General features: G+C 47.9%; 1 protein-coding gene and 1 pseudogene across 1 annotated transcript in view; one reads left to right on the top strand and one right to left on the bottom strand.

The window, feature by feature from the left end:
- Window positions 1-27,589, bottom strand: part of Cpn1 (carboxypeptidase N subunit 1) — a 28,869-nt gene continuing 1,280 nt past the window's right edge. Inside the window, exons 2-9 of the mRNA NM_053526.2 lie at window positions 23,416-23,612; window positions 15,951-16,106; window positions 15,572-15,754; window positions 13,380-13,491; window positions 10,212-10,351; window positions 8,200-8,299; window positions 4,305-4,423; window positions 1-328 (exon numbers count right to left, since the gene is read on the bottom strand). Of these exons, the coding sequence (NP_445978.1) occupies window positions 185-328; window positions 4,305-4,423; window positions 8,200-8,299; window positions 10,212-10,351; window positions 13,380-13,491; window positions 15,572-15,754; window positions 15,951-16,106; window positions 23,416-23,612 (1,151 nt within the window). The 3' untranslated portion in view covers window positions 1-184. The remainder of the gene's footprint in view (window positions 329-4,304; window positions 4,424-8,199; window positions 8,300-10,211; window positions 10,352-13,379; window positions 13,492-15,571; window positions 15,755-15,950; window positions 16,107-23,415; window positions 23,613-27,589) is intronic.
- Csnk2a1-ps2 (casein kinase 2 alpha 1, pseudogene 2) lies at window positions 19,678-20,773 on the top strand (annotated as a pseudogene).

Below are 27,589 nucleotides of genomic sequence, written 5' to 3' on the forward strand. Positions count from 1 at the left end.
TGGAAGGTTCGGACTCCTTTAATGCTGGCCCAAGGAAGGCTTGATCCTGGGACAGACAGAAACACTCAGAACTGTTCGGTACGTGCCTGCGTCTACATATGTCCCAGATAAGAAAAGAGAAGTGTGGCCATGGGGGTTTGAGAGCAGGGATAGCCTCGCTGTGTGTGGCCCTGGGTGCTGGGCTTCATGCAGGGCCCCTGTGCCGCTTTGCTGCCTGGTCTTTCTTTCTGGATGTCCGGGGCTGCTTTGCCCTGCTTCCCTGTCCTCGGCCAGGAGCTTTCTGCACAGGGTGCACCTGAGTCGTGCTTCGCTTGAGCTGGAAGTCAACCTGCAAAGGCAAGGCAGAAGCTAAGCTCCTGTTCAGACCCCCCAAACACACACACCTGCTGCCCCAGGTTTTACCACACACACACACCTGTTGCCCCAGGTTCTACCACACACACACCTGCTGCCCCAGGTTCTACCACACACACACACACACACACACACACACACACACACACACACACACGCCTGTTGCCCCAGGTTCTACCACACACACATGCCTGTTGCCCCAGGTTCTACCACACACACACCTGCTACCCCAGGTTCTACCACACACACACCTGCTGCCCCAGGTTCTACCACACACACACCTGCTGCCCCAGGTTCTACCACACACACACCTGCTGCCCCAGGTTCTACCACACACACACCTGCTGCCCCAGGTTCTACCACACACATACCTGCTGCCCCAGGTTCTACCACACACACCTGCTGCCCCAGGTTCTACCACACACACACACACACACACACCTGCTGCCCCAGGTTCTACCACACACACCTGTTGCCCCAGGTTCTACCACACACACATGCCTGTTGCCCTAGGTTCTATCACACACACACCTGCTGCCCCAGGTTCTACCACACACACACCTGCTGCCCCAGGTTCTACCACACACACACCTGCTGCCCCAGGTTCTAACACACACACACACGCCTGTTGCCCCAGGTTCTAACACACACACACACACACACACACACACACACACACACACACACACACGCCTGTTGCCCCAGGTTCTAATGGTGCCGCAGAGTTGGCAATGGTTTCCCAAAACAGTGGCATAGAATTAATCACTGGTGACATGAAGTGTGTGGCAGCTGGATGGACTAAATGTATGGGTTTTTTTTTTAACTTTTTAAAAATGTATTTATTGTATGTCTATAAGTACATGGTCTTCATGCACGCCAGGAAAGACATCAGATCACATTATAGATGGTTGTGAGACACCATGTGGTTGTTGGGAACTGAACTCATGACCTCTGGAAGAGCAGCCATTGCTCTTAACCACTGAGTCCCAAGTGTGTTTTTCTAATACGTACAAATTACATTTCCACTTATACCCCGCTTGGGGCAAGAGTGCTGATGGAAAGGTAAAGGGGACTTAGTCATTTTTTCCCCTCCTGCTGGCTGTGTGAGCCACTACATGCTAATGAGTGTTTCAACCTTCTGCCACGAATGGCCACGCATGCGGCACGGCAACAGAGATGACAGAGAATGTCTGGTTCCATTGTTTCTTTTTCTTTTTGAGACAGGGTCTCACTATGTTGTAGCCCTGCTACTTCAAAGTTGCTCTGTAGACCAGGCTGGCCTTGAACTCACAGAGATCCACTTGCCTCGGTGTCCAGAGTGCTAGGATTAAAGGTGTGTGCCACCACATCCCCCTAAATTCTTAAAGCCCAAGATTTCAGGGGCGTCTGTCCTGCAATCTTCCAAGGGCTGTCTACAACTGTCCTCTGGCCATGGGACGAAAGTGGAAAAGAGTTGTGGATTGGGCGTGGGACTCTGGGTGTGGAGCCCTCATAAACAGGGAAAGAGGAGGGAATGACACCAAGTCCTAAGTACATTCCCTGGGGCTTCTCTGGCAACCCCTCCCTGTAATAGCCTGAACCACAGAAGCCTGGGGAGTTAAAAAACATACCATAGCCAGATTTTCTGCTAGTTCTATAAAAGGGAGGGGAGTCAGAGCCAACTGTAGGAGGCCGGTTCCTACTTCCCAGTTAGTAAACACCTAAGCCTAAGAAAGGAACAAAAGACAGGGGTGGGCAAGAAGAGGAGCAGAGGGCAGAGGAGAAAGAAAGGCCCCAACATCGGGAGGGAGGCGGGAACCACAGAGAAAGCCAGGCTCTGGAAGACATTTTAATCCTCTTAATTGTAACAACATCAAAAACAAGAGAAAAATCCTTTAGTAAACATCTTTTTTTTCTTCCCTCGAGCAAGTAGTTAACAGCTCTAAAATTAATACGGAAGGGAAGTGGATAAACACACTGGTAGCTCTTACTGTCTGGGACTACTGCATCCAAATGACAGATTGTGCCTCTGGGTTATACTTGACACACTGAGTGGTTATGCTAGTTTATTTAAAGGATATGTAGGGGGGTAAAATAGGCATAACTCAATATGCTGTGGAGCTGTTTACATTTGGCAGCGAACAGCCTTGCCTACAGTACACTGCGGCTGCTGCTGAGCGTTTGATTTTAGGGTGGGATAGGGAAGAAAGAGGATTGCCTGGTTGGGAAATAGGGCTCTGCACAATGGAGTGGTGTCTTCCCTCCCCACAGTCGGTCATATAAAGCACTTGTCGTACAAGTGTGAAGACCTGAGTTTGAATCCCGGAAACCCCTTGAAGCAAGGCACCATAGGGAGTTTGTATAATCCCAGTGACCCTCCGTGGAGACTGGAGGTGGAGATGGAACCTCCCTGGCAGCTCCCAGGCCAGCTGACCTAGAGCACACACAGGGTGCAGCAGCAGACAGCAAAAGGACACTGCCGAAAATAAGGTGGCAGGCCTGACATTGTCCTTTGACCTCCGCCATGGCCCCATTCACACACACACACACACACACACACACACACACACACACATTCACACCTCTCTCTCTTTCACACACACTCACACACACTCACACACACTCACACACATACACACACTCATACACACACTCATACACACACTCACACTCATATACACATACACACACTCACATACACACTCACACATACACACACATACATACACACATACTCACACACATTCACACACACATATACACACACATACACACACTCACACACACACACTCACACACACACATACACACACACACTCTCAAACATATTCAGAGAGAGACACAGAGACAGAGACAGAGAGAGGTAGGAGTAGGGGTGGGTTCGCGGGCGACGATGATCTCTAAGTTTCCCCAAGGAATTTTTAAAAGACCCGAAGCTCTCTTTGGCTGTACAGGGTTCTGGGAACAGGCTGAGAGCATGGGGTTGAGACCCTGCCACACATCAGGTGGTGAATCCCACTCCCATCTCATTGCATGATACCTACGGGTAGTTGTTAAGATTAAAATGGATAATTCTGGAAAGCGCTCCTTCAGGACCTGATGCCCGGCACTGAGTACCGCATGTAAAAAGCTCATTGCTGGAGCTCTGGGAGGACTGACGTCCATGCCCCTTTACACTCTGAGGTTCTAACTTTCTAAAGTGAAAATTTTCCGTGATGTAAATCAACTTGTTCTTTGCTCTTCATCCTTTCTATAAAGGAGAGTTGTGGAGAGTTGAGGACTGGAGGTGGCTGGTCCTTGGTGGCAGCCATGGGAAAGTGAGCCTGAGACCACAGGGCACAGTCGGTTTGCGGAGCGCCACCTAGTGGTGGTTCTTGTTTATGGCCTTGAATAACAGCAGTGCTATCTGGGGAAATCTCCAGCGCTTACTAACCAGCCTGTATAACATCTCTACGGACCCGTGCTTCATCTTTGCGATTCCTGAGGATTAAGTGTGTGCACTGGCTGGTTTTGTGAGTCAACATGACACATGCTAGAGTCATCAGAGAGGAAGGAGCCTCAGCTGAGAAAAATGCCTCCATGAGATCCAGCTGTAAGGTATTTTCTCTATCTGCGATCAAGGGGAAGGACCCAGCCTCTGGTGGGTGGTGCCATCCGTGGGCTGACGTCCTAGATCTATAAGAAAGCAGGCTGAGACGGTCAGTAAACAGCACCCCTCCACGGCTTCTGCATCAGCTCCTGCCTCCAGGAACCTGCCCTGTTTGAGTTCCTGTCTTGACTTCTCCCCAAATTGTTTTTTTGGTCACAGCAAAAGAAACCCTGACAATGACAAAGTATTAACACCAGTTTACAGAGGAGGAAGGAAGATGAGAGAGACAGGCAGTGCCAGCGATGCACCAGGAAACGTCAAGAGGGAACAATCCAGCAATGGGACGTTGAAGATGGCATTCACAGGTCAGGTTGAGGCTTACCAGTGTTGGTCCCGCAGGCCCCACGGTCACAGTCACTGTTTTGGGCTCATACCCTGATGCCTTGGCAGTGACTGAGTAAGTACCTGGAAGCAGCAGCCGGAAATAATCCCCGTGTTCACCTAAACATCAGAAGGATGTAATTCAGTCAGCTGACTTCAAACATGCTTCAGTCAGTCCGAACCTGTCCGGGACAGTTTGAGCTGACCACAAGCCTGGTTTGTTTTGTTTTGTTTTGTTTTCCTCCTCGATGTCTGACAGCTATGAAGAATGTTCCTCAGGAGCAGTCACTCCTGGAAAGGTTTCACTGGGCTGTGCTTCACACTATGGTCTGTTCTAAATCCTGGGTCTAAAGCAGACTCGCGCCCAGTAGAAAGTCGCTAAGAAAGAGAAAAGGGGAGAGGGGGAAATGTCTGCCCGATACTTTGCCTGATAAGAAAACGCTGAGCCCTCTGGCATTCAAAAGGCCGTTTAGAAGAAAAGAACGTGGGAAGAAATAAATATGAGTGCCCTAGTCTCAAGTTGTAGGGAGGCAGATTTTGCCAGAGAGAAGCAGAAACTTCTGTGATGAACAGCTTCCAATGGAAGGAAACGAAGTATTGTGTAGATGAGCGTGTACTCAGGAGCTGAGTCAAGACCCTGGAAAGGCTACATAGCCGAGCCATGCACAATCTAACCAGCAAACCCCAGCATCCGGGTTGGACACCCACCACCCAGGGACGTTAAACATGAAGAGTCAGACCAAATGACCACTAAACGGTCTGGCTTGCGAATCCCACTTTTCTCACCCCACCCCCATTTCCTCTTTGAGACGACAGGGTCTCGTGTGACCCAAGCTAGCATCAAAGTCATTATGCAGGAGGGCCCCTCGAACTCATGATCTTCCTATCTCAGCCTTCCGAGTCTTGGGATGACAGGATGTGCTACCATGCCAGCTGGAGAATATTTTTAAGACAGGGTCTTATATAGCCCCAAACTAGTTATTCTGCCTGAAGATAGCCTCAAATGTACCATCTTTCTGCCTTAACCCCACCCCCCACCTCCCACCCACAGTTCTGGGATTATACGGATTACAAGCCTAATTTCTGTGATGCTGGGACTGAGCCCAGGGCTTCCTGCACACGAGGTAACCATACTAGCAACAGTCACATTTCCAGCCCTCACTGATTATAATTTCTTCCATCACCTTCAGAAGAAAGTTAAAGAGAAAATAAAAATTAAAAAGAAGCCTATTATTTTAGGGCAGGGTTATAGAATTTGGGCTAATGACCGTTCATCCCTTGAGAATCAATCGTGAAGGTGTCTGGAGAGATGGCTCGGGAAATTAAGAGCCCTGGCTGCTCTTGGAGAGGACCTGGATTTGGTTTCCAGCTCCCACATGGTGGCTCACAACTGTCTCTAACTCCAGTAACTCCAGTTCTTGGGGTTCAGATGCCCCCTCCTGGCCTCCGTGGGTACTGCATGTATATGGTACAATTATAGACATGCAGGTGAGATGCCCACACAGAGACCAAAGCATACATAAAATCTTTAAAAAGAGATAACTAAAAGCTGAGCATGTTGGACCCCTCAGGGGAATCAGGAGTTCAAGGCCAGCCTCGGTCAGACCTTGCCTCAGGAAACAAATGAACAACAACAAAAAGAGGCACTTGCCACCAAGCTGAGGGTCTGAGTGAATTCCTAGAACTCACACTCACTGTGGCACAAGTGTGTCCTTACAGATCCATGCCAAAAATAAACAAATTATTGAAAAAGTAATGAATATGAAAGATAAATAAATTCAACGAGGAGTGACACTGGCCACCAGGTGTGACGGTGTGTACCTTCACTACCAACACTTCACCTCTGAGACGAAGGCTAGGATCTCTGTGAGTTCAAGGTCAGCCTGGTCTGAATTGTGAGTTCCAGGCCAGCTGGGACTACATTGTGAGAAATAAAACAAAGAACGATACAGGCAGTAGTAAGGACATTTTTTTTCCTGATATTATTAAATGTCTGAAATGTATCTCTCTCTCTCTCTCCTTCCTTCCTTCTTATTTTTGTTTTTCTTTTTTTCCTTTCTCACTTTTTTTTTCTTTTGGACAGGATCTCAGGTCTTCCAGTCCGGTCTCAGCCTCACAATGTAGCCACTTGCCAGTCTTAGGAGTTCCAAGGATGAGCTTGAGTGCCCCCGAATGCTAGGATAGGTGTGAGCCAACATGCTGAGCTGATTCTGACCCCAGAGCTTCCTCCGTGTTAGGTAAGTGCTTTACTAAGCTACACCTCAGCCCTGTAATTTACTTCCAAACACTTGAGCAATGCAGGGCGTCATTATGTGCATGTTGGACAGTTTAGGTTGTATCCAGAAACGGTTATTGTCTTAATTGGGGGCTCTTGCTCAGGGGTGATTAGCAATTGTGTTACAAAAGCTCCATTTCTAGATGTTTCTTCAAAGAGGGCTTTGGCTCTCTCCACCTATAACCAACACCAGGTGCTTCGCTAAGTAGCACAGTCAGTGTCCCTAGAGCAGTGAGTTCTAATCCTCACGACGATCCATCCCGAAAGCGGGGCCTAACTGTGGTATTCATTCTTAGTGGCTCTGACAGTTCAGAGATTTCCCCCACCCTTTTTAATGAGAAAGAACCAAGGCCAGCAGCCAGTGCTCCCAGGGATGGTGCTGAAGTTTGACCCCTCCGCGCTCCTGCGTGCAGCTGCTGGGCTGGAAGATTCCCCATCCTGCCAGACTGAGGTGACAGAATTCTTCTAGAACTCTGCCTTTTCCTTAAACAAGCCTGTCTCTGAAGAGCTCTGGGCCCACCTCTAAGGACACGAAGCAGGGAGTTCTTCCAGGCTGGACAGACGGCATGATCTGTGAGCTGCTTGCTTGGTAGCAAACGAGGTTGTTTCGGGAGGTGAGTAGCTACTGCTGTCTATGAAAACTCAACACAGAGGAACTCCTAAGACTGGCAGGAGGTCAGTTCAGCTGGGACAGTCAGCAAGGAGACAAGCCGGGCATGCCTGAGAGGCTGACTAGCCTGGCATGTCTGTGAGGTGTCCTGTGTTAGCTGAGGTGAGAGCGCCTGCCCACTGTTGGGTGACCACTCCCAGTTGGGATCCTGGTCCTTGTAAGTAGAGAAAAGGAGCTGACTCCTAGCATGCAGAAGCTCATAGCTCCATCTCCTCATGGTGATCTGAGTTCCCTAGAAGCTTCAAGTTCCTGCCACCCTGAGCCCCATCTACAATGGATTACTCTGGAGCTGTGAACCACAAGCCCTTTCTCCCCTAAGTTGCTTTTTTCAGATTACTTTATCATAGCAACAGCAGAAGAAACCCAGCCAATGCCCTTCCAGAATGTTCTAGGTGGCTCCATAATTACCCTCTACTGTTTACCTTGCCTCAGACCCAGCCTATAGGAGGAATCTGTTAGCTTTGTCTGAACGGACACATGGGAAATACCTGAGCCAGAGGGGAGAACAAACATGAGAGTGGTTGTCCTTCTTGGCCTATTGCACTCCATCTTTTTTTTTCGGAGCTGGGGATCGAACCCAGGGCCTTGCGCTTGCTAGGCAAGTGCTGTACCGCTGAGCTAAATCCCCAACCCCGCACTCCATCTTTATTAATGGTGCCTAGCCCAGAAATACGCCCACGGCTGTCTCCACAGCAGTTCCTGGGCTCTGACCAGGGGCTCCATTCTCTTCAAGGGTACTCGCTCCCTGCTCTATGAACCTGCTCACTCCAGAAGTAGAAGCATTTCCTTACCCACGCCTTAGCTGCTTGACGCAGTGTTTCCTTTTCACTCCTGTACACGGTACTCACCCTCCTCTCAGTGTCCTTGATGGCTTACAAGCTGGTCTTTCCGGCTAACGAACTGGTCCCCAGTTCTACCGAAGGACACGAGGGGCAGAAACTCCCTTCCTACCTGAAGTGACATCGTGGTTGATGCCGGTGACGGAAATGACAGCCCCTGTGAGGTTGTTATAGTTCTCGTCAAGCACCATTCCCTTGATGCCCTGGTGAACCTGCAGGAGAGAGTGGCCACTGAGAGTTAGGGTCACAGCAGGGGTAGGGGGAGGAGGTTCTGGCCTTTCTCCCTTCTCATGGGTCTTCACTGTTCCTCATAACCCCTCCTCAGTAGGGGGAGTGACCCTGCTACTCTGTCACAGCTGCCTTTCTTCTCAAAGTTTCCGTGCAAGTGAGGAGGCTCCTGTGCTTGTGAGAAGGCGACAGTCACCATTAGCAGCCCAGTCTCAAATGTTTGGGTGTTTTACCTGCATGTGTGTCTTTGCAACAAGTGCCTGCCTGTCGCTGGGAGAGGCCAGCAGAGGGCCTCAGACCCCTGGGACTACTGTCACAAATGTCTGTGAGTCACCATGAAGATACTGGAAATCAAACTCGGATCTTCTGAAAGAGGACCCAGTACTCTCAACTGCCAAGCCACCTCTCCACAGTCTCCTGCTAGTCTAATCTTGAATTTTGTTTTAATTAAGAAACTTTAGGGGTTGGAGAGATGGCTCAGAGGTTAAGAGCACCGGCTGCTCTTCCAGAGGTCCTGAGTTCAATTTCCAGCAACCACATGGTGGCTCACAACCATCTGTAATGGGATCCGATGCCCTCTGATGCCCTCTTCTGGTGTGTCTGAAGACAGCCACAGTGTACTCATAAACCCGCATACATGAAATAAATAAATAAATCTTTGAAGAAGAAAGGAAGAAACTTTAGATTGTGATGTATCGAGATGGCTCAGTGGTTAAAGGCATTTGCTGCTAAGGCTGGCAATCTGAGTTTGATCTTGGGACCCAAATGGTGGAAGGAGAGAACAGGCTCCCTTCCACAACTTGCTTTCTGATTTCCACACAAACAGGTATGAATGCGGGTGCAAGCATGCATGCACGCACACATACAAACATGCAAACACACATATACAAACATGCACACATGTGTGCATACACACACACTTAAAATAAATTGTGCTAATACTAACCCTGTGAATTGTACAGCCCGGTTTATCACGCACATTTGCAGTGTGTGCCTCTCTTCTAGAACTCTCCTCATCTGATGACACTGAAACCGCTTTCCATAAATTGAAAGTCTCCATTCCTCCCATCTCTACCCCACCTCCTGCTCTTCTAGCCCCAGCCACCATTCTACGTTCTGTCTGTGCGGTTGCATGAATTCTATCTAAACAGATGGAGTCATAGCTTGTTGCACTTAGCGTAATGTCCTCAGGGTCCAGCCTTGCTAAGGTGTGTGTCAGAGCTCACTTAATTTTGAAAGCTGAATAATCTTCCTTCCTTCCTTCCTTTCTTCTCCCTCCTTCCTCCCTTCCCTTCTTTCTGTTTGTATGTTTGCCTGGCTGCCTCTCTGTCTGTCTGTCTGACTGACTTCACTTCTTTGGGATTTATCAGTGCTGAATAACAATTTTATTCTAATTGTGGTTGCTTTTGTGGGTCTGAAGACACAACTTTGGGTTTCTCACAAGCTAAGCAAGAGCTTTATCACTGAGCTAAAACTTCAGCCTGATTTTTAATTTTCTGGAAGCTTTGTCACACTGCTTAACACAGAAGCGACATCACGTTTCACTGGGAGCACCTAAGGAGTCCAGTTTCTCCACCTCCTCTGAAGCCTTGTCTTTCCTGTTTCTGACAGGAGCCTCTGCCATGCACTTGAGGCAGCAGCTCCCTGTGGCTGCTGATTCTGAGCGGGTTTTGGGTGTGGAGCTTGGCTTGTTTCCACTGGACCCATTCTAGAGGGCCCTGCTTATAGTAAAGTTTTGGACAGACACTTGTGTTCCAGGACATTGAGGGGAAAACATCCAGGAGTAGAGTGCTAGTTGAATGGAGTCAGAGCTGGGGCTGGGGCCTGAGCCTGTGGCAACCCCAGCCGCCATTGGAAGCATATTGCAACCAGGAGAGTCAAAGAGCAAGGTTTTACCTGTTCCAAGAACTGGATTAAGGCTTCCCGGTTACCCAGCCACTCCCTTTGCAGCTCTTCTTGCCGGGGAAACTTGTTGCAACTCAGCTCTAGGGTGATCTCAAAGCAGTTGGTATGGAGATAATTGAAGTCTTGCATTCCTAGGGAAAGAGACAGCAGCTGGTCTTTGTGTCCAGGCACCCACCATTGCCACAGCCCATCTTTCTCGTTAGTCACAGTTTCTCCTCTACATCTTCATCAGCTTCTCTTCAAATTCATGACATCTGTTGACTTTACTCTACACAGATGTACTGGCTGGTTGTGTGTGTCAACTTGACACAAGCTGGAGTTATCACAGAGAAAGGAGCCTCCCTTGAGGAAATGCCTCCATGAGACCCAGCTGTAAGGCATTTTCTCAACTAGTGATCAAAGGGGGAGGACCCATTGTGGGTGGTGCCATCCCTGGGCTGGTGGTCATGGGTTCTGTAAGAAAGCAAGCCAGTAAGTAACATCCCTCCATGGCCTCTGCATCAGCTCCTGCTTCCTGACCTGCTTGAGTTCCAGTCCTGACTTCCTTTGGTGATGAACAGCAAACATAGAAGTATAATCTGAATAAACCCTTTCCTCACCAACTTGCTTCTTGGTCATGGTGTTTGTGCAGGAATAGGAACCCTGATTAAGAAAACAGAGTTGTTCCTGAGCCTCAGGCTGGGTGTCTTTCTCTCCCTTTGGTTATTGCTCATCAGAATCCTTCATGTTTCTTCCGTTTCGTGATTGAATTCCCCTTCCGAGTGTGTTTGCATGTGTAGATGCTCAAGGAAGTAGGGTGTCCTGCTCTATCAGTCTTTGCCTTACTCTCTTGACAGAAGGTTTCTCACCTGAACCTGGAGCTAAGCTCATCCCTAGCAAGTACAAAAACTCTCCTGTCTTCTCTCAAGTGCCAAGGTGATGGGAACTTGACCTCAGGTCCTCACACTTGTGCACCAAGGGCTGCGACCCACTGTACACCTCTACAACCCCTGATTTCTCTTGCACCTCTCATTGCTGTCTGCCTCTTAGTTGAGTGCCCACAGGCGCTGCTTTCGGGGGAATGGCATTTCTCTTTGAGCTGCGATGTTCTGTAGACCTGAGAGATGAGTGGAGAAGGATGCTCGCTTCATGTCTCACAGCTAGGCACACAAACACTGTCTGAAAATGGCCCAGCAAACTTGACTCACAGAAAAGCGGTAGACATCTGTGTTTTAGTTTTTCTTTACCAAATACTGGCTTCTTCTGTGTGTTCATATTATTCAATTGTCTGATTGAATCAATTGTTTTGGTATATCTCTGATTATTAGAATGATGTTTATATTGTCCCTTCACGTGGATTAAAATTCATCAATTCAAGGACATCTAGTCAGGCTAAAGTGACCAACCGAGTCACTGTCATTTCTGATTATTTTTATAGCATATATATTCTCTAAAATTTACATATGCAGTAGCTAAGGTAACACCATCTTATCCAGACCTAATCTGGTCTGCTCAAATGCTTCTCAGTCCTCTACTGCAGATAACTGTTACATTATATCTGAAATAACTACTATATTGTGCCAAAAGCAAAGGTTACAAGATTACTCTGACCTCATCTAACGCTGATGCAACTGTGTAGCCCTGGCTACCCTGGAACTCACTATGTAGACAAGGCTGGCCTTGAACTCACAGAGATCTGCCTGCCTCTGCCTGTGGTTTTGTCTTTAAAAACACTAAACCCTGAGCTCTGGCGCCAAAGCTGTGAGATGTGAGTTGGCTCATGGTTGCCAGCCCAAATTAAAGGATTTTTATTCTCTAATTGGCTTAATCAGCACAGCCGCCTGCATTTCTCTCACATGGAATTATTAGACATAGAATCTTAAAATGATATGAAATCACAAAGGCACAATAGCCCTGCGGGCTGGGGGGAGGGGAGAACAAAGCTGGAGATCTCACTTCTGATATCAAAGGTTCACTAATCAAAATAATCCAGTACTGCTGTAAGGACAGAGTTAGGTAGACAGAAGGCAGAGCCCAGGAACTCTGGTATATATGCTCAAATAATTTTTGATAAGGGTGAAAAATTTTTTAGCAAATGGTGCTAATAAAACTTGTATCCCACACACAAAGACTAAATAAAAGTAAAGTTCGTTCCATGTATAATGTCACACAAAGATGTCCACGGTGGCTCACAGCTGTGATCCCAGCCCTCAGGAGGCAGAACGAGGCAGGAGTGTTAAGTTCCAGGTTATCTGAGCTACAGAGCAAGACGCTGTATAAGAAAATCAATAAAGGTGTCTAGCACCATGGTTCAGCCCTTTAAGGGATGGCAGAGGCCATCAGGAGGATCTCTATGGGCTCAAGGTTAGCCTGGGGTACATAGCAGGTTCCAGGCCTGCCTGGGCTACATAGTGAAGCTCTGTCTCAAATACAGAGACCGGCAACCATAACTGAACAACTGGTTTCTTCCCATGCACTAATGGCTCCTATAGGGCGGGGCCATCCAGCCAAACACAGATCACTGGGCCTTACTCTGAGAGTTTGACTCAGGACACACAGGGCAAGGGCTCCACGTTGTTATGTCTGACAACTTCTCAGGATACTGTTATCAGAGACCTCACTGCTGAGACAATCACTGTGATTGACCTGACTAATCATTGTTAACCTTGGGATAGTGCAGGTTTGGCTGAGGGTGGAAATTCTTTGAAGAAGCATGGGCCAAGCTGTTGCCTGAAGCTCATGTCTGTCCTTTAGAAAACAGCATTTAGAAGACAGGTGTTTCTAACTGTTTTACTTAAAGAACCAAAACTATGAGGCGAGTGTGGTATCAGGCTTAGTTAGAGACAGGGAAATGAGAGCACAGAGAGGCCATGCAATTAGCCTAAACCACACAGCTGGCACACCAACAAGATTAATTCCAAGCCAATTTAATTTCAGAAACCTCACCCTTCCCTGGGCCTCACCCTTTTTCTCCTATGCGCCAACAGACTAGGGCATGAAACACTAGTTTTATAAAACCACATACTACCCCCTCCCTGGTCTTTCAGGGTCCTGAATAGACTATTAAAATGACAGCTTGGAAGCTCTCTATTTCTCTAATCCCCATCCCAAGTATTCCCCATTGTGTCTGTCCCTGAGAAGCCGTCTCCTCCTCAGCGGGCCATTCCCAGGACTGCTCACCCTTGCTTAGAGAATACCAGGATGCCCCATTGGTGATGCCGTCTGGAAAGTAGTCCCCACAGTTCCAACCTTGGTGCATCCATCCATGTGCGTAGGAGTAGACCTTGGCCAGCTAAAGGAAAAGCAGAAAATGCCTGAGGGCAATCTTGACCCCCCCAGCAGTGGTTCAGGTACCCAACCAGGGGACGCCAAGAGGCCACAAGGACGTACACAGTTCATTCTATGCTTCAATGCAAGGGGGTGTCAGAGACATAGAAGGAGGTGCTAAAGTGGTGATGGTGATAATGGTGATGGTGGTGATGGTGATGGTGGTGATGGTGGTGGTAGTGATGGTGGTGATGGTGGTGATGGTGGTGGTAATGGTGGTAATGGTGGTGGTGGTGGTGGTGGTGATGATGATGGTGGTGGTGGTGGTAATGGTGGTGGTGGTGGTGGTGGTGGTGATGATGATGGTGGTGGTGGTGGTAATGGTGGTGGTGGTGGTGGTGGTGATGGTGGTGGTGGTGGTGGTGATGGTGGTGGTGATGATGGTGGTGGTGGTGATGGTGGTGGTGGTGGTGGTGGTAGTGATGGTGGTGGTGGTGATGGTGGTGGTGGTGATGATGATGGTAGTGGTGGTGGTAGTAATGGTGGTGGTGATGGTAATGGTGGTGGTGGTGATGGTGATGGTGGTGATGGTGGTGGTAGTGATGGTGGTGATGGTGGTGATGGTGGTGGTAATGGTGGTGGTGGTGGTGGTGGTGGTGGTGGTGGTGATGGTGGTGGTGGTGATGATGGTGGTGGTGGTAATTGTGGTGGTGGTGATGGTGGTAATGGTGATGGTGGTGATGGTGGTGGTGGTGGTGGTGGTGATGGTGGTGGTGGTGGTGGTGGTGGTGGTAATGGTGGTGGTGGTGGTGGTGGTGATGGTGGTGGTGGTGATGATGATGGTAGTGGTGGTGGTGGTAATAGTGGTAGTGATGGTAATGGTGGTGGTGGTGGTGGTGATGGTGGTTGTGATGGTGGTGTGCGTGAGCATCCATGTAAGTGAGCATGATTCAGATTACAGGTGGAAGTTCTGGATCATTCTTGAGCTCTGCCTCCCTCCCTCTCTCTGCTGGCTATTTTGAGACAGTGTCTCACTCTGTCGTCCAGGCTGGTTTTGAACTCAATCCTCCTGCCTCAGCTTTCCAGATGCTCAAGCTGCTCCCGGAAGCCCTGTATTCTGGTGTTTCCACTTTCTCGGGATAAATCTGTCATGTTGCAAAGGGAGGGATGACAGCAGATTGTCTAAAAGGAGGTCCTTGAACCATTTTCTAGCTGAATTTAATGAAGGAAATCAAAGATTGCCTAAGGTCAAGATGTGTGTGTTCTGACGAACAAGGGATGTGTGTTGGAAAGAGAGGCATGTGATTAGGCTCTCTATAACTATAACACCTATTACTTTTTAATAATTAAAAAAAATTTTTGAGACATCTTGCCCTAGGTGTCCTGATCTCACTCCGTAGATCAGGCTGGCCTCAAACTCACAGAGAATCACCTGCCTCTGCCTCCCAAGTGCTGGGACTAAAGGTGTGCGCCACAACCGCCTGGCTCTATACTCATGTTTTAAAATAAGATTTATTTGTGTGTTTCTGTGTGTCTGTTGCATGGGTGTGTACATGTGGGTGCAGCTGTCCCTGGAGACCAGAAGTGTCGGGTCCCCTGCGGCTCTCGTTGTTGTGTTTTGAGCTGACCAACACTAATGCTGGTAACAGAACTGGGGTCCTCAGTGACAGCAGCAAGAACTCTTAGCTGCTGAGCCACCTCTCCAGCCTCTGCCCCATTGTTTTGTATTATTACTTAGATCTTAATTTGCATAGCCTGTTTCATATTAAAATAGACATATCCTCGTAAACTGTAAATTAGACTCAAAATTCATATTCTACTGCATTGACTTAAGGACAGTGTGGATCGCTTTCAGAGTTATTCTCACTCATCACCAGCTTTAAAATTCTTGTCATCGTAGCAATTATAAAATAAACATTTTAATCATCCCTGGATTCTGGTTCATTCCCAGAAATAAAACGGAACTTGCTAGACGGCCCCTCCCAAGCGGACCCTGTCTTCTGTAACTGTCTGTGAACCTGTTGCTATGGGGGTCATGTCTCTGACATGAATTTCATCTCTGAGCCTCATACTACCCCTCTGGGACAAGCTGCCATTCTACCTACCGTCTGGAAGAGCTCGTCATCCGGTGTGGGGGAATTGGAGGTGCGATGGGGACTTCGGAACCTGTGTTCCAGTGACTTGTCATATGGGTAATTGGCCACCACAGCCCCGCCGTGCATATTGGCTGAGAGAACGAAGTTTAAGGATCGAATCCACTGGATCACTGCCCGGGTCTCTGGTTCCACCTGTGAAGAGACCAGAGGTTGGCCGCCAAGCTGTGGCTGAGTGGCCACATGGCCCCTTGGAGGATGCTGTCAGGAAGGGGCCTGTGGAGCCAGGATGCTGAATCCCTGATGGTTCTGTTGCTATGAAGAGTGCTTGGCACGCTGCAAGCCATTCAGCTGAGATTTACCGGCTTCTGTTACCCTTTTCATCTCCTACCTGACTTTTCCAGTTGTCAGGGAGGGGCAGGTGGTGGTTGGGGCCGCCATACTTCGAATTGTAGTAGAAATAGGTGTTGAGATCCGGGAAGTTTCGGTTCAGGTCCACCCCATTTGCATTGTTCCTACCAACCAGATACCCAGACGTGTTTGGGCCCTAGGAGGAGAAATGGAGAGAGGAAAGATGAGTGGTTAAGACAGAGCCGTAGGGGTTGGGGATTTAGCTCAGCAGTAGAGCACTTGACTAGCAAGCGCAAGGCCCTGGGTTCAGTCCCCAGCTCCGGGAAAAAAAAAAAAAAGACAGAGTCGTATACTTCAAGAGTGTGGTGTGACTTTTAAAAATACTAGTTACTATTCTAGTTCCGTGATAAAATACCATGACCAAAATCAACCTAAGGAAAAAACGGTTTACTTTAGCTTATGGTTCCAAAGTGGGAGGGAGGGATGGACAGACAGACAGATGGACATATGGAAGGAGGAGTGAGATTACGATGGTTCCGAGGGCAGGGCATTGTAACAGATATAGGAGGCTGATCACATTTAATACACACAGGAAGCAGTGGGAGAGAACGGAAAATAGAGAAGGCTCTACATTCTTGAAGCACACCCACAGCAATGGACTTCCTCCAGCAAGCACTCAAAGGTTCCATAGCTTCCCCTCCCGCCCCCCACCAAAGTACCACCAATGGGGAACCAAGTGTTCAAACACATGAGATATGAGGGATATTTCTCGTTCAATCCAACACATTGGCTTTATTTAGGAAACAGTGAGGCAGTATTATCTATCGCCTTAAGGTTTCCAGTGTCCTAGTTGGGTCGGTCAGAGTTCTAAGGGATCCCAGGAGAAGCTTTAGCAGGAGTGACTCCTAGATTTTTCAAGAGAGCTGCAAGGAACTGCTTGCTTAAAGAATACAATTCAATGAGTTTTAGTAGGCCCACAGAGCGAGACCAAAACCATTGCCCCCACGATTATTCTAAAATCATAAACTGTAATTGTAGAGCATTTCTGTCCCCCTACAAATAAAGCTCGTTCCCGTTTGCCGTAGCTTATTTTTACCCCGGTGCTGGGTGACCGTATTCTGTCTTCTCTGTACATGTTATATGTAAGTGGGATCATATGTCATATGTTCTGCACGTGAGATTCACCCATGTAGCATGTCCCGGTACTTCCCCCTTTTCCTTCCTCCACCCTTCGGATTCTTCACGCTTCGTTTATCCATCCAGCCTCGGACAGTATATGTCAGGTTCTTAGGGCTGCTGTAACAAATTACCACAAGCCGGGAGGTTGTGTGTGTTCTCTCTTGGACTTGAAGGGCATTGCCGTCATGCTCTCTGAAGGATTTGTGCTCTTTAGTTTCTGGTAGTCCTAAGCAACCCTTGACTTTAAATTTATTTATTATTGTGGGGGGCATCCATGGCACAGAGCGCACATGGAGGTCAGAGGACAGCTTTGTGGAGTCGGTTCTTACCTCCCACCTTATGCTGACTCCAAGGACTGAACTCGGGTCCCACTCTTTCGGGGTGAGTGGCTTTACCTGCTGGACCAATTTGCTGGCCCAGTCCTTAGCTTTCAGATGCACATTGTATACCGTGAAGGTTTGCTTCCAGCTGTCTTAGGGTTTCACTGACTCATGAAGAGACATCATGACCAAGGCAACTCTTAAGAAGGCAAACATTTAATTGCCTTACAGTTTCAGAGGCTCAGTCCACTATCATCATGGTGGGAAGCATGGCAGTGTCCAGGCAGACATGGTGCTCGAGGAGCCTCGAGTTCTTCATCTTGATCCAAAGGCAGCCAGAAGGAGACTGGATGTGTTTCACACTGGGTGCAGCTTGAGCATTTAAGACCTCAAAGCCCCGCCTCCACAAGACCACACCTCCTCCAGTAAGGCCACACCTCTTAATAGTGCCATTCCCTATGGTCAAGCATTCAAACACAAGAATGTATTCAAACCACCACACCAGCTTTCCTGGCCTCCCTAATGCGCCTGTGCCTCTGTACTTTTCGCTCTTCTCTGTGGCAGTTCCTCTAAGTCTCTGGTATTTGAATACTTAGTTTCTAGTTGGTGGCTGTTTGGAGAGTTTGGGGAGGTGTGGCCTCGCTGGAGAAAGTACGTCACTGGGGGTGGGGTCTGAGGTTCCAAAAGACCCAAGCCATTCCCAGGATGCTCTCTGCCTTCTGCCTGGAGACCAAGATGTGAGCTCTCGGCTACTCCTGCTACCATGCCTTTGCTCTAGCATCGTGGACTCTAAGGCTCTGAAACTGTAGGCTCAAATGAACGTTTTCTTTTATAAGTTGCCTTGGTCTTGGTGTTTGGTCACAGTAACAGAAAAGGTTGTTACTAACCACAACTAATATATCTATCCCGAACCCTGCCCTCCCTTCCTCCCTTATGAGATAAGGTCTCATGCATTCCAGTCTGGACTTAAACTGGCTATAGAGCTAAGGATGACTATGAGCTTTTGATCCTCCTGCCTCCGTTTTCTGATTGTTGGGGTCACAGGTGTGCACTGCTATGCCTGATTTTCTTCTTATAAGGACATCAATAACACTGGTTTTTCTATTATGATTGTCTACAGATTCATGCTTTGGTCAGGGAAGTGTCTTTACAAGGGAGATAGCTCATAACTTCAAAGTGCTAAGAATAAGTGACTTTAGACTGCTTAGCCTTTAGTAGGATAACTGTGTCACTCCTGAAGCTCCAGGGACACCAAGGAAGTGATGGAATGTAGGAGCGCCATGGAATGCTATCTCCAAGACTCGACGCGGATGCTGAATTACTGAACTCACGGCAGCTGTGGTTATCTGTATAAGACCTTCTCAAGGCTGGGCTTCTCGAAATTCCCCAGACCCCGCCCCTCTTGGAGGATTTGCAGGCAGGTAATAGTTGCTAGGGAGGAGGGACTTACAAGCCTCACCTCCCTAAAGAGCTATTGGCAGTTAATGGTTACTGGTGGAGAGGACCTTCTTCAGTGCTGTAGCCACAAGTAAAACGTCCATGTTCCAATAATTGACCCTTCACCCACACTAGTCACACCACTGGGTCACATACACACAAGCAAGAGGCATGAACGTATGAAAGTTGAGGGGTGATTACATGTGGGGGGGATGGAGAACAGCAGAAGTTAGAGAGGACAATACTTTAGACACATGTACAAAACTACATCAAGAAACCCTTATGTATAATTAACATATGTTAATAAAACCTAATTACGAAACATTAGGAGCTTTATCTTCTGAGTAACTCCTGGATGCCTTGATTTCTCTGTTTATGGTCCAGGTTTTATCTCCTTTTGTTTGTGTATCCACTCACCCACTCACTCACCCATCCAGTCCAAAACCATTCATTTACGCTTCGTCTATCCAAAGCCCTCAGACAATGGGAAAAGGGCTAAGTGAGATATTCTTCTAGCCCCATAGGAATTCATAGTCACACAGGAGCTAGACACATCCATGAATAAATACAAAATGGTATAATACAGATGTGTTAAGATTCCCATTAGGGCTGGGGCTTAGCTCAGTTATTAAAAGTGCTTGCCTAGCAAGCCCTCTCTCCATTCAGTCCCCAGCACTGCAGAAAACCAGCATGCTGGCATGCGGTTCAGAAGCTCAAGGTCATGCTTTGCCACATCACAAGTTCAAGGCCAGGCTGGGCAATATGTTTCAGAGTGCAGTGTATATTGTGGGGGGAGGTCATTAAAATTACTTTCTGTCTCCCCTCCCCCACCCCAACCCGGCCGTGGTTAGTCAAGCCAGTGTCTACGCTGTGAGCAGCCTGAGGACCCATGAGTACTGGGACTGTGGAGCCCACCTCCTCAGCTGGGGTAATCAAAACTTGGTTGGGTCAAGCATTTGAGGCCATTAACATTGCTAACAATGAGAGGACGGCTGTAAAAATTCTCAAGCCAGTGAAGAAAAAGAAGATAAAATGAGAGAGAGGTTAAGATTCTGGAGAACCTTCATGGTGGAACAAATATCATTAAGCTGATCGACACTGTAAAGGACCCAGTGTCAAGGACACCAGCTTTGGTATTTGAATATATCAATAACATAGATTTTAAGCAACTCTACCTTATCCTGACTGACTCTGACATCTGGTTTTATATGTATGAACTACTTAAAGCTCTGGATTACTTCCACAGCAAGTGAACCAGGCTCAGGGATGTGAAACCTCACAATGTCAGGATAGATCACCAACGAAAAAACCTCCGACTGATTGACCGGGGTCTGGTGGAGTTCTACCATTCTGCTCAGAAGTAGTGTTCCAGTAGCCTCGAGGTACTTCATGGGACCAGAGCTCCTTGTGGACTATCAGGTGTAGGACTACAACTTGGATATGTGGAGCTTGGGCTGTATGTTAGCAAGCATGCTATTCCGAAAGGAGCCGTCCTTCCATGGGCAGGACAGTTATGACCAGCTTGGAATTGCCAAGGCTCTGGGAACAGATGAGCTGTATGGATATCTGAAGAAGTACCACATAGACCTAGGTCCACACTTCAATGATATCCTGGGACAACATTCATAGAAGCGCAGGGAAAACTTTATCCATAGTGAGAACAGTCACCTTGTCAGCCCCGAGACCCTAGATCTTCTTGACAAGCTCCAGCAGTTATGACCATCAACAAAGATTGACCGCCAGAGAGGCCATGGAGCACCCATACTTCTACCGGGCGGTGAAGGAGCAGTCCCAGCCTTGTGCTGAGAACACTGTGTTTCCAGTGGTCTTACCACAGCAGGATGAAGCCTGGAGAATTGACGCTCCCCCCCCCCACCCCCTTGGGCTTGTGAGGAAAACCTTACCACTTCTCAGCACATCTTTGTGAGGATGCTACTTTGATGCATCACTTTAAAACAAAGACTGTTTTAGTTCACAACCATAGCTACAGCTGGAAAGTTAGTCTTTAGGCACGTCCAAGAGGGAGGAAAACGTTCCATTAGGGTTTATTCAGGAAAGCCCTCACGGGTGCAGAAAGGCACACACCATCTTCCCTCTTTTTAACCCTGTGACCAACAGGTCTGGCTGCAGTCAGGATGGTGGGCATCTGCAGTTCTGATAGGTCATACACGAATGCGATGGCAAAGAAGTCTCTTGCATGCAGGCACTGGCTTGAGCGTAAGGCGTCCCGTGACTCCTGCAGCTGACTGGAGAGCGATGGCCATGGCTGGCGGGAGGGAGTGGGGCTCCTGGAGCAAGTGTCAAAGCTTTATAGATCCCTGTGCTAACCATCATATTTGCAAAAAGCTGAACTTTGTGTTCTGTTTGTGTGTGTGTGTGTGTGTGTGTGTGTGTGTGTGTGTGTTTAAATAGGGCTGATTTCACTTGTGGAATTGGTCACTGACATGGTTTGCCAGCTAGTCCCGTCTCCTTGGCTACAGTCACGCCTCAGTCACTGGGGACCTAACATGCTTGAGATACCCACCACATCATACCTAGGGTCTCTTCAGTGACTATTTCATAATGCCATACATTTTTATAAGGTTGGATTGTTTGAAAACATCTGCTTACATTCCAAATTCCAATAAACTTGTACTGGTGTGGGTAGCAGGTCCACTTCTAAATGCAGATTCTTTTTTGCCGTTTGGTCTGTGGGAACTTAAAAAGCAAATGCAACTCTCTTTTTGATGGTATGGAGTTGACTCTATAGATTAAAATAAGATCTCAGGCCAGTGACGTGGCAGGTAAAAGCACTTGCAGCCAACACCAATGACCTGATGTGGAAGGGGAACCTACTCCCACGAGTTGTCCTCTTCCACCCCTGGGCCGTTGTATGTAAACACACTCACAATGAATAAAGTTAAAAAATTACTTTGTGTGTCACTGGAGAAGGGGGCTGGTGTCCACTACAGCCCTGTGGACTGAGTGGGTACAGCTCAAATTGTTGGCTATTCCCGGAAGGGGTGCCAATAAACCTCATTGGGAACTCAGAGATGGACTGCCATTCACATTTTCTCTAAGAATCTTTGTCATTCTCAGAGTTTCCCTTTTTACATGGCATCCCACTCATATTTTATTCTTGGATTGCACAGGGAACATGACATTTTAAAAAGTGCTCTTGGGGTTGGGGATTTAGCTCAGTGGTAGAGCGCTTGCCTAGGAAGCGCAAGGCCCTGGGTTCGGTCCCCAGCTCCGGAAAAAAAAAAAAAAAAGAACCAAAAAAAAAAAAAAAAGTGCTCTTAAGGTACCTACATAATTTCTGCTCCAGTGCAAACGTTTAGCCGACTTTTGAGTTTGGTGTGCTCCTCAAGGGCAGGGGCTTTCTCACGGCTTCTTGTTCTTAGCAGTGTAGCTCTTAACTGTCAATTTAATGGCAACAGGCTTTACCCTTTGATTTTGTACACGGCTGGCCATTAGTCAGGCCGGTAAGGAAGGGTTCTCTGGGATGGGGGCTGCGGCTTGGTGTCAGAAGGCTTGCTTAGAATGTGTGAGGTTTCTGGATTTCATCTCTAGCAGAGCCAAAAGAGAGGAAGGGGAAGAAAAAGAAGGCAGAGTGGGGAGAGAACAGGAGGAGTGAGAAGAGGAGAAAGAGAGGAAGAGGAGGAAGAGGAGGGGAGGAGGGAAGGAAGGAGGGAGGGGAGGAGGAACAATAGCATCACCTAAAGGAAGGTTCCCAGGTTCCCACAAACAGAGCAAATGGTGTAACAGATCCGGACTGCTGCTGCAACAAATTACCACAAACGTGTCCATTTAAAACAATGGCAACTTTTTATCTGGAGTTCTGAGGACCGAAATGGGGGTCAGAGTGATGCACCAGCAAGATTTGAGGGAATCTTTCCCTGACCTCCATGACTTCTAGAAACCATCCCAACTCCTAGGTGTATGATTCTTTCTCCACAGAAACTGATGCTAGGCATAGCGGCACCGCTAAAACCAGTCACCTGGAACCCTGAGTCAGGAGGGTCCTAGGCCCGAGACCTGCTTCGTGCGTTCTAGCCTAGGCAAATTTTCAAGCTCCTGTCTCAGAATTTAAAAAAATATGAAAAGAAGGCTGGGGAATGTAGTTCGGTGGAGGAGCACTGACTAGCACGTTTAAAGTCTCAATAGGCCAAAAAAAAAAAAAAATCATCTAGAATTGAATTAGTCCCCCCCCCCCCCAAGATCTGGGGAAAGTTTGTGCTCTTCGGTTACAAGTACAGGAAGGTGGGTATATTTTCCCATTTACAAGGCGTTGCAGAGGAATTTCCACATCTGTTCCCATAACAAGATCTTGAGGTTAGCTGGGCTGGTGTTGGGATCAGGGGTTCAAACAGCGCCTGTCTATTTACTGCCTGAGCGCTTAAACCGCCTGCAGGGCTAGAGCACTAAAGGGTTCTCCAGTCTTAAGCCTTTGCCCCTTCCTGCACCCCAGCAGTTATACCTTTTCTTCTTCAACTGATATTTACAACAGAACATACGACGCACTGCCTACTGGCACTCGTTTCATAAGATGTCGTTAGTTTTTTCACAGATCTCCCTCGGATCGCGTACCTGGGCAGCAGCCACCTCGTAGCCGTCAGGGTTCATGGATGGAAGGATGTGAATGCGGGTGTCCTGGATGAGGCGCAGGATGCGCTGGTTCCGGTTCCGGAACTCCTCGCAGAGGAATTCCGACAGCTGCAGCAGCAGTTCGCGGCCCAGCACCTCGTTCCCGTGCATGTTCCCCACGTACTTGACTTCCGGTTCCACTGGCACAGAAACAAAACCCAGCTCTTGAAGGGGCAGGCAGGAGGACCATGGATTCAAGGTCAGCTTTGTCTACACAGTGAGTTCCACACTAACTTGGGACTCAAAAGATCCAGTCTAACCCCACTCCACCCCCGCATCCCGTCCCCCAACTCACCCCACCCCCAATCCCTAACCCAAAATGGAAAGGCAATCTCAGGCTTTGATTAGGTATTTCCTACCGATCCCCTTCCTAATAAATTGTAATTGGAAATTTTATAGAAATCCATGACCAGGATAATAATGGCCATCATTTATTGAACCCCAAGTATACTAGCCGTTGAGGTTCGGTATTGCTAATCTTTTTTATTTTTTTTAAGATTTATTCATTTATTATACATAAGTACACTGTAGCTGTCTTCAGATACACCAGAAGAGGGCATCGGATCTCTTTACAGATGGTTGCGAGTCACCATGTGGTTGCTGGGAATTGAACTCAGGACCTCTGGAAGAGCAGTCAGGGCTCTTAACCGCTGAGCCGTCTCTCCAGCCCCGGTATTGCTAATCCTAACAGAAAACTTGTGGAGTAGGTCCCATAGCCTCAGAGTGAAGAGGTGAGGGCTGGATGCTAAGTAACTTGTCTGAGGCTGCCTGGCAAAGTAGACATCAATGCGCAGAGAGCACTCAGTCCCACCCAGAAGAGTGCATGCGCAAAGACACACCCATCACCCCAATCTTCCTGAACAATGGCTTTTCCCCCAAAACTGCTCTTGGTCCTGGTAAAATCTTTCCAGTTGAAGATGTAAGTTGTTTGGCATTTGGGGCTCTGATAGTCGGAAAGGCATGTCTTGAGGCATGAGAGAGAAAGGAATCTACTTCTGCCTGGGCTTTACTCTCCCTTTGGCCACACTAACTGTCAACGGATGTCAGATGGGGGGCTCTGTAAAAGCCTCTAGCTCAATGGTTCTCAGCTTCCTAATGCCTTGACCCTTTAATACATTTCCTCATGACCCACAGCCATAAACTTATTTTATCTTTCCTTCACATCTTACTACTGTTATGAATCATAATGCAAATATGGGATGTCCTATAGGCGATCCCAAAGGGGTTTTGGCCCACGTGTTAAGAACTGCTGTTCTAGGGTCACTAAATGTGAGAAGCTGTGCTCCCCTTTCAACAAAAGCTCTTCCGGCGCTGCCCTCTTTTCTACACAGCATATGTCTGCTTCTCTGGTTGTTGATTCTCTTCCTCTTCGTCTCCCTATTTCCTTGCTGTCCTTGCTGGTCCAGTTCAAACTAAGTCTGAGCTCTTCTGGTTAGGAGGGAGTCTCTGTGGCTTTCCTTTCATGGTACTTACTGTTCTGGACTCTACCTATGTATGCTCATGGCTTATTTCCTCAACGGGACCCAGCATTAGCTGAGTAGATGACCTTAGCATATCTTTAGAAAGGAAAAAAAAAAAGGGGGGGTTGGGGATTTAGCTCAGTGGTAGAGCGCTTGCCTAGGAAGCACAAGGCCCTGGGTTCGGTCCCCAGCTCCGAAAAAAGAAAAGAAAGAAAGAAAGTAAGAAGGAAAGAAATAAAGAAAACCTCATCATTATTTATCTTCAGAGTAACTCATCACAAGAAGCCTCTCTAATGAATGCTTTCCCACAAGGATCATGCTTTAGGAAATACCATGCAGGTATATAAAAGGGTCTCTCTCAGCAGCCCCAGACTGTTCTGGAACTTGTTGTCTAGACCAGTGTGGTCTCACAAAATTCCTTCTGCTTGCTGAGGGCTGAGAATAAAGGCATGCAGCACACTTCCAGTCCATTCCTCAGCTTTCTTTTTAAGGAAATGTTGGTGCTAGTAATTAGGTTATCTAGGTGTTTGTCTTTGGTAAAATAAAATTTGGGAAATCTCTTTAGTTCCCTCTATTCTCGAGGCTGTCCAATGCAAGGTCCAATGCACCTGTGAGACTCAGGTGCAGGAGTCGCTGGCCTATTTCCCCCAGCGTTGGGCTGTGTTCAGTGAGTGTTCACTAGCGAACCCTCTGCTTTTAAACAATAGAGACAGGAGACGGCTGTCTTGTAATAAGCATTGCCAGCGGTTCTTTTGGCTGGAGCTCCCGCACCCTCAAACCTACGTCGTTATAAAACGTCTCCCATGCAGTCTCCCTGCATCTGAGTGGATCATTAACATCAGGGGGGAGTGGATAAAAACTTTTCTGTAAAGGGCGTGGAAGGGCCCCCGACATGGAATCTTTGGGCTTTGTGGACAGCGTTTATCTTTGTCCCAGCTCTTCAGCTCTTTCGGTAGAAGTCAGCACAGATCAGTCACGGAGTGTGATAGCGGTTCCTTAAAACTCCATTCACCTGCTAAAAGCAGCCGGGTGGAGCCCCTTTGTTGGCCTCCATCCCGAGCATCTTTAAAACTCTTCAGTCGGAGTCTCTCTTAGCTCAAAGTAAAGACCGAGGTGGCTCCACCTGATTCTCACTCCCAAGTGAGCTCAATGCTCTCAACCATTTGGCTCGGATCTCAGTGCCTCTGCTGGAACTACATATGCTAATCGCCCTCTGCCTACTGGGGAACTGCATTCTCTTTTTCCTTAGCCTGTCAGATCTCAGAGACCCTTCAGATCTCTGCTCAACACCACTTGAGGCAGAGGAACCTTTGGGAGAGAGTGGCCTCTTCTGCTAACCTGTGGATTGTAGCACAGGACGCCCATCTCTCCTTCCAGTTTAAGCTCTTCCTATAGCACTCACTCCATCTGACATACCTACTGCCCCATTCATTGCTGGTCTGCAAAATATATATATATATATATATATATATATATATATATATATATATATATTCATTCTGCTATAATTCAGCCTTATTAGGGCAAAGTCTGAATTACTCTTTGTTGTCCTCCCAAAGCCTATTGAAGTGTCAGCACGCCTGCCTGAAAGGTCTGTCTGTCTGTCTGTCTTTCTTTCTTTCTTTCTTCCTTCCTTCCTTCCTTTCTTTCTTTAAGATTAATTTATTTATTTCATGTATGTGGGTACACTATTGCTGTCTTCAGACACACCAGAAGAGGGCATCAGATCTCATTACAGATGGTTGTGAGCCACCATGTAACCACATGGGAATTGAACTCAGGACCTCTGGAAGTCAGTGCTCTTAACCACTGTGCCATCTCTCCAGTCCCCAAGTTCTTTCTTTATAAGGATCTTTTTTTCTCTCTCTCTCCCCTTGTGGTTTACCATATAATTCTATGTACATGTGTCTGCATGGTCCGTAGAGCCCTTCAGAGGGTACCAGACCCACTTGAGCTGGAGTTTCAGGTGTTTGTGAGCTGCTGGGTGCTTGGAGCCCAACTTGGGGCCTCTGTAAGAACAGCAAATGCTCTCCTAACTGCTGAGCCATCTCTCCAGCCCCATCAAAAGTTCTAGTAGGCGATGGGTAAATATTTGTAGAATGAAGGAATGTAAGGAGCAAATGGAAGAAGTGCTAACTCAGGGGAAAAGCCCGCCCTGTCTGCCATAGCCTCAAGGAAGACCCTGAGTGCTGGAAGGCTGGAAGCACGGGGGGGGGGGGGGGGGGGGGGGGGCACCAAGAAGGGGCGTGGACTAGAACCTCACAAAGTTCATCAACAGCCTTAAGCGGAAGGCAGGTACTGTTATGCAAGGCTCTAACCCCAGGGGAATCACGTGGCTCTTCTTGAGCAAGCTCTATAAAATTTAGAAGCTCTCGTGGTCAATACCACATTGAACCTTTAAAGCAAGAGAGCAAGAAGACTATTAGTATTGAGAGAAATGATTCTGGCCTCTTTTGGGCAAGTTGGTGGGTTTAGCTAGGAGACCATTGGGAGCTTTGTGCAATGATTCAAGGCAGAGTATAATGAAGGACGGAGTGCAGTTGGGATACCGGAGGGAAAGAGCTTTGCCGTTGACCCTCTGAGGGAGGGTCTGAAATAAGACGTGTCACTTAACTATGTCACCACTGCTACAAACAAAGCAACAAGAGCGTCGGCGT

Source organism: Rattus norvegicus, chromosome 1, assembly GCF_021556685.1.
Source record: "Rattus norvegicus strain SHRSP/BbbUtx chromosome 1, alternate assembly SHRSP_T2T, whole genome shotgun sequence".
Lineage (NCBI taxonomy): Eukaryota > Metazoa > Chordata > Mammalia > Rodentia > Muridae > Rattus > Rattus norvegicus.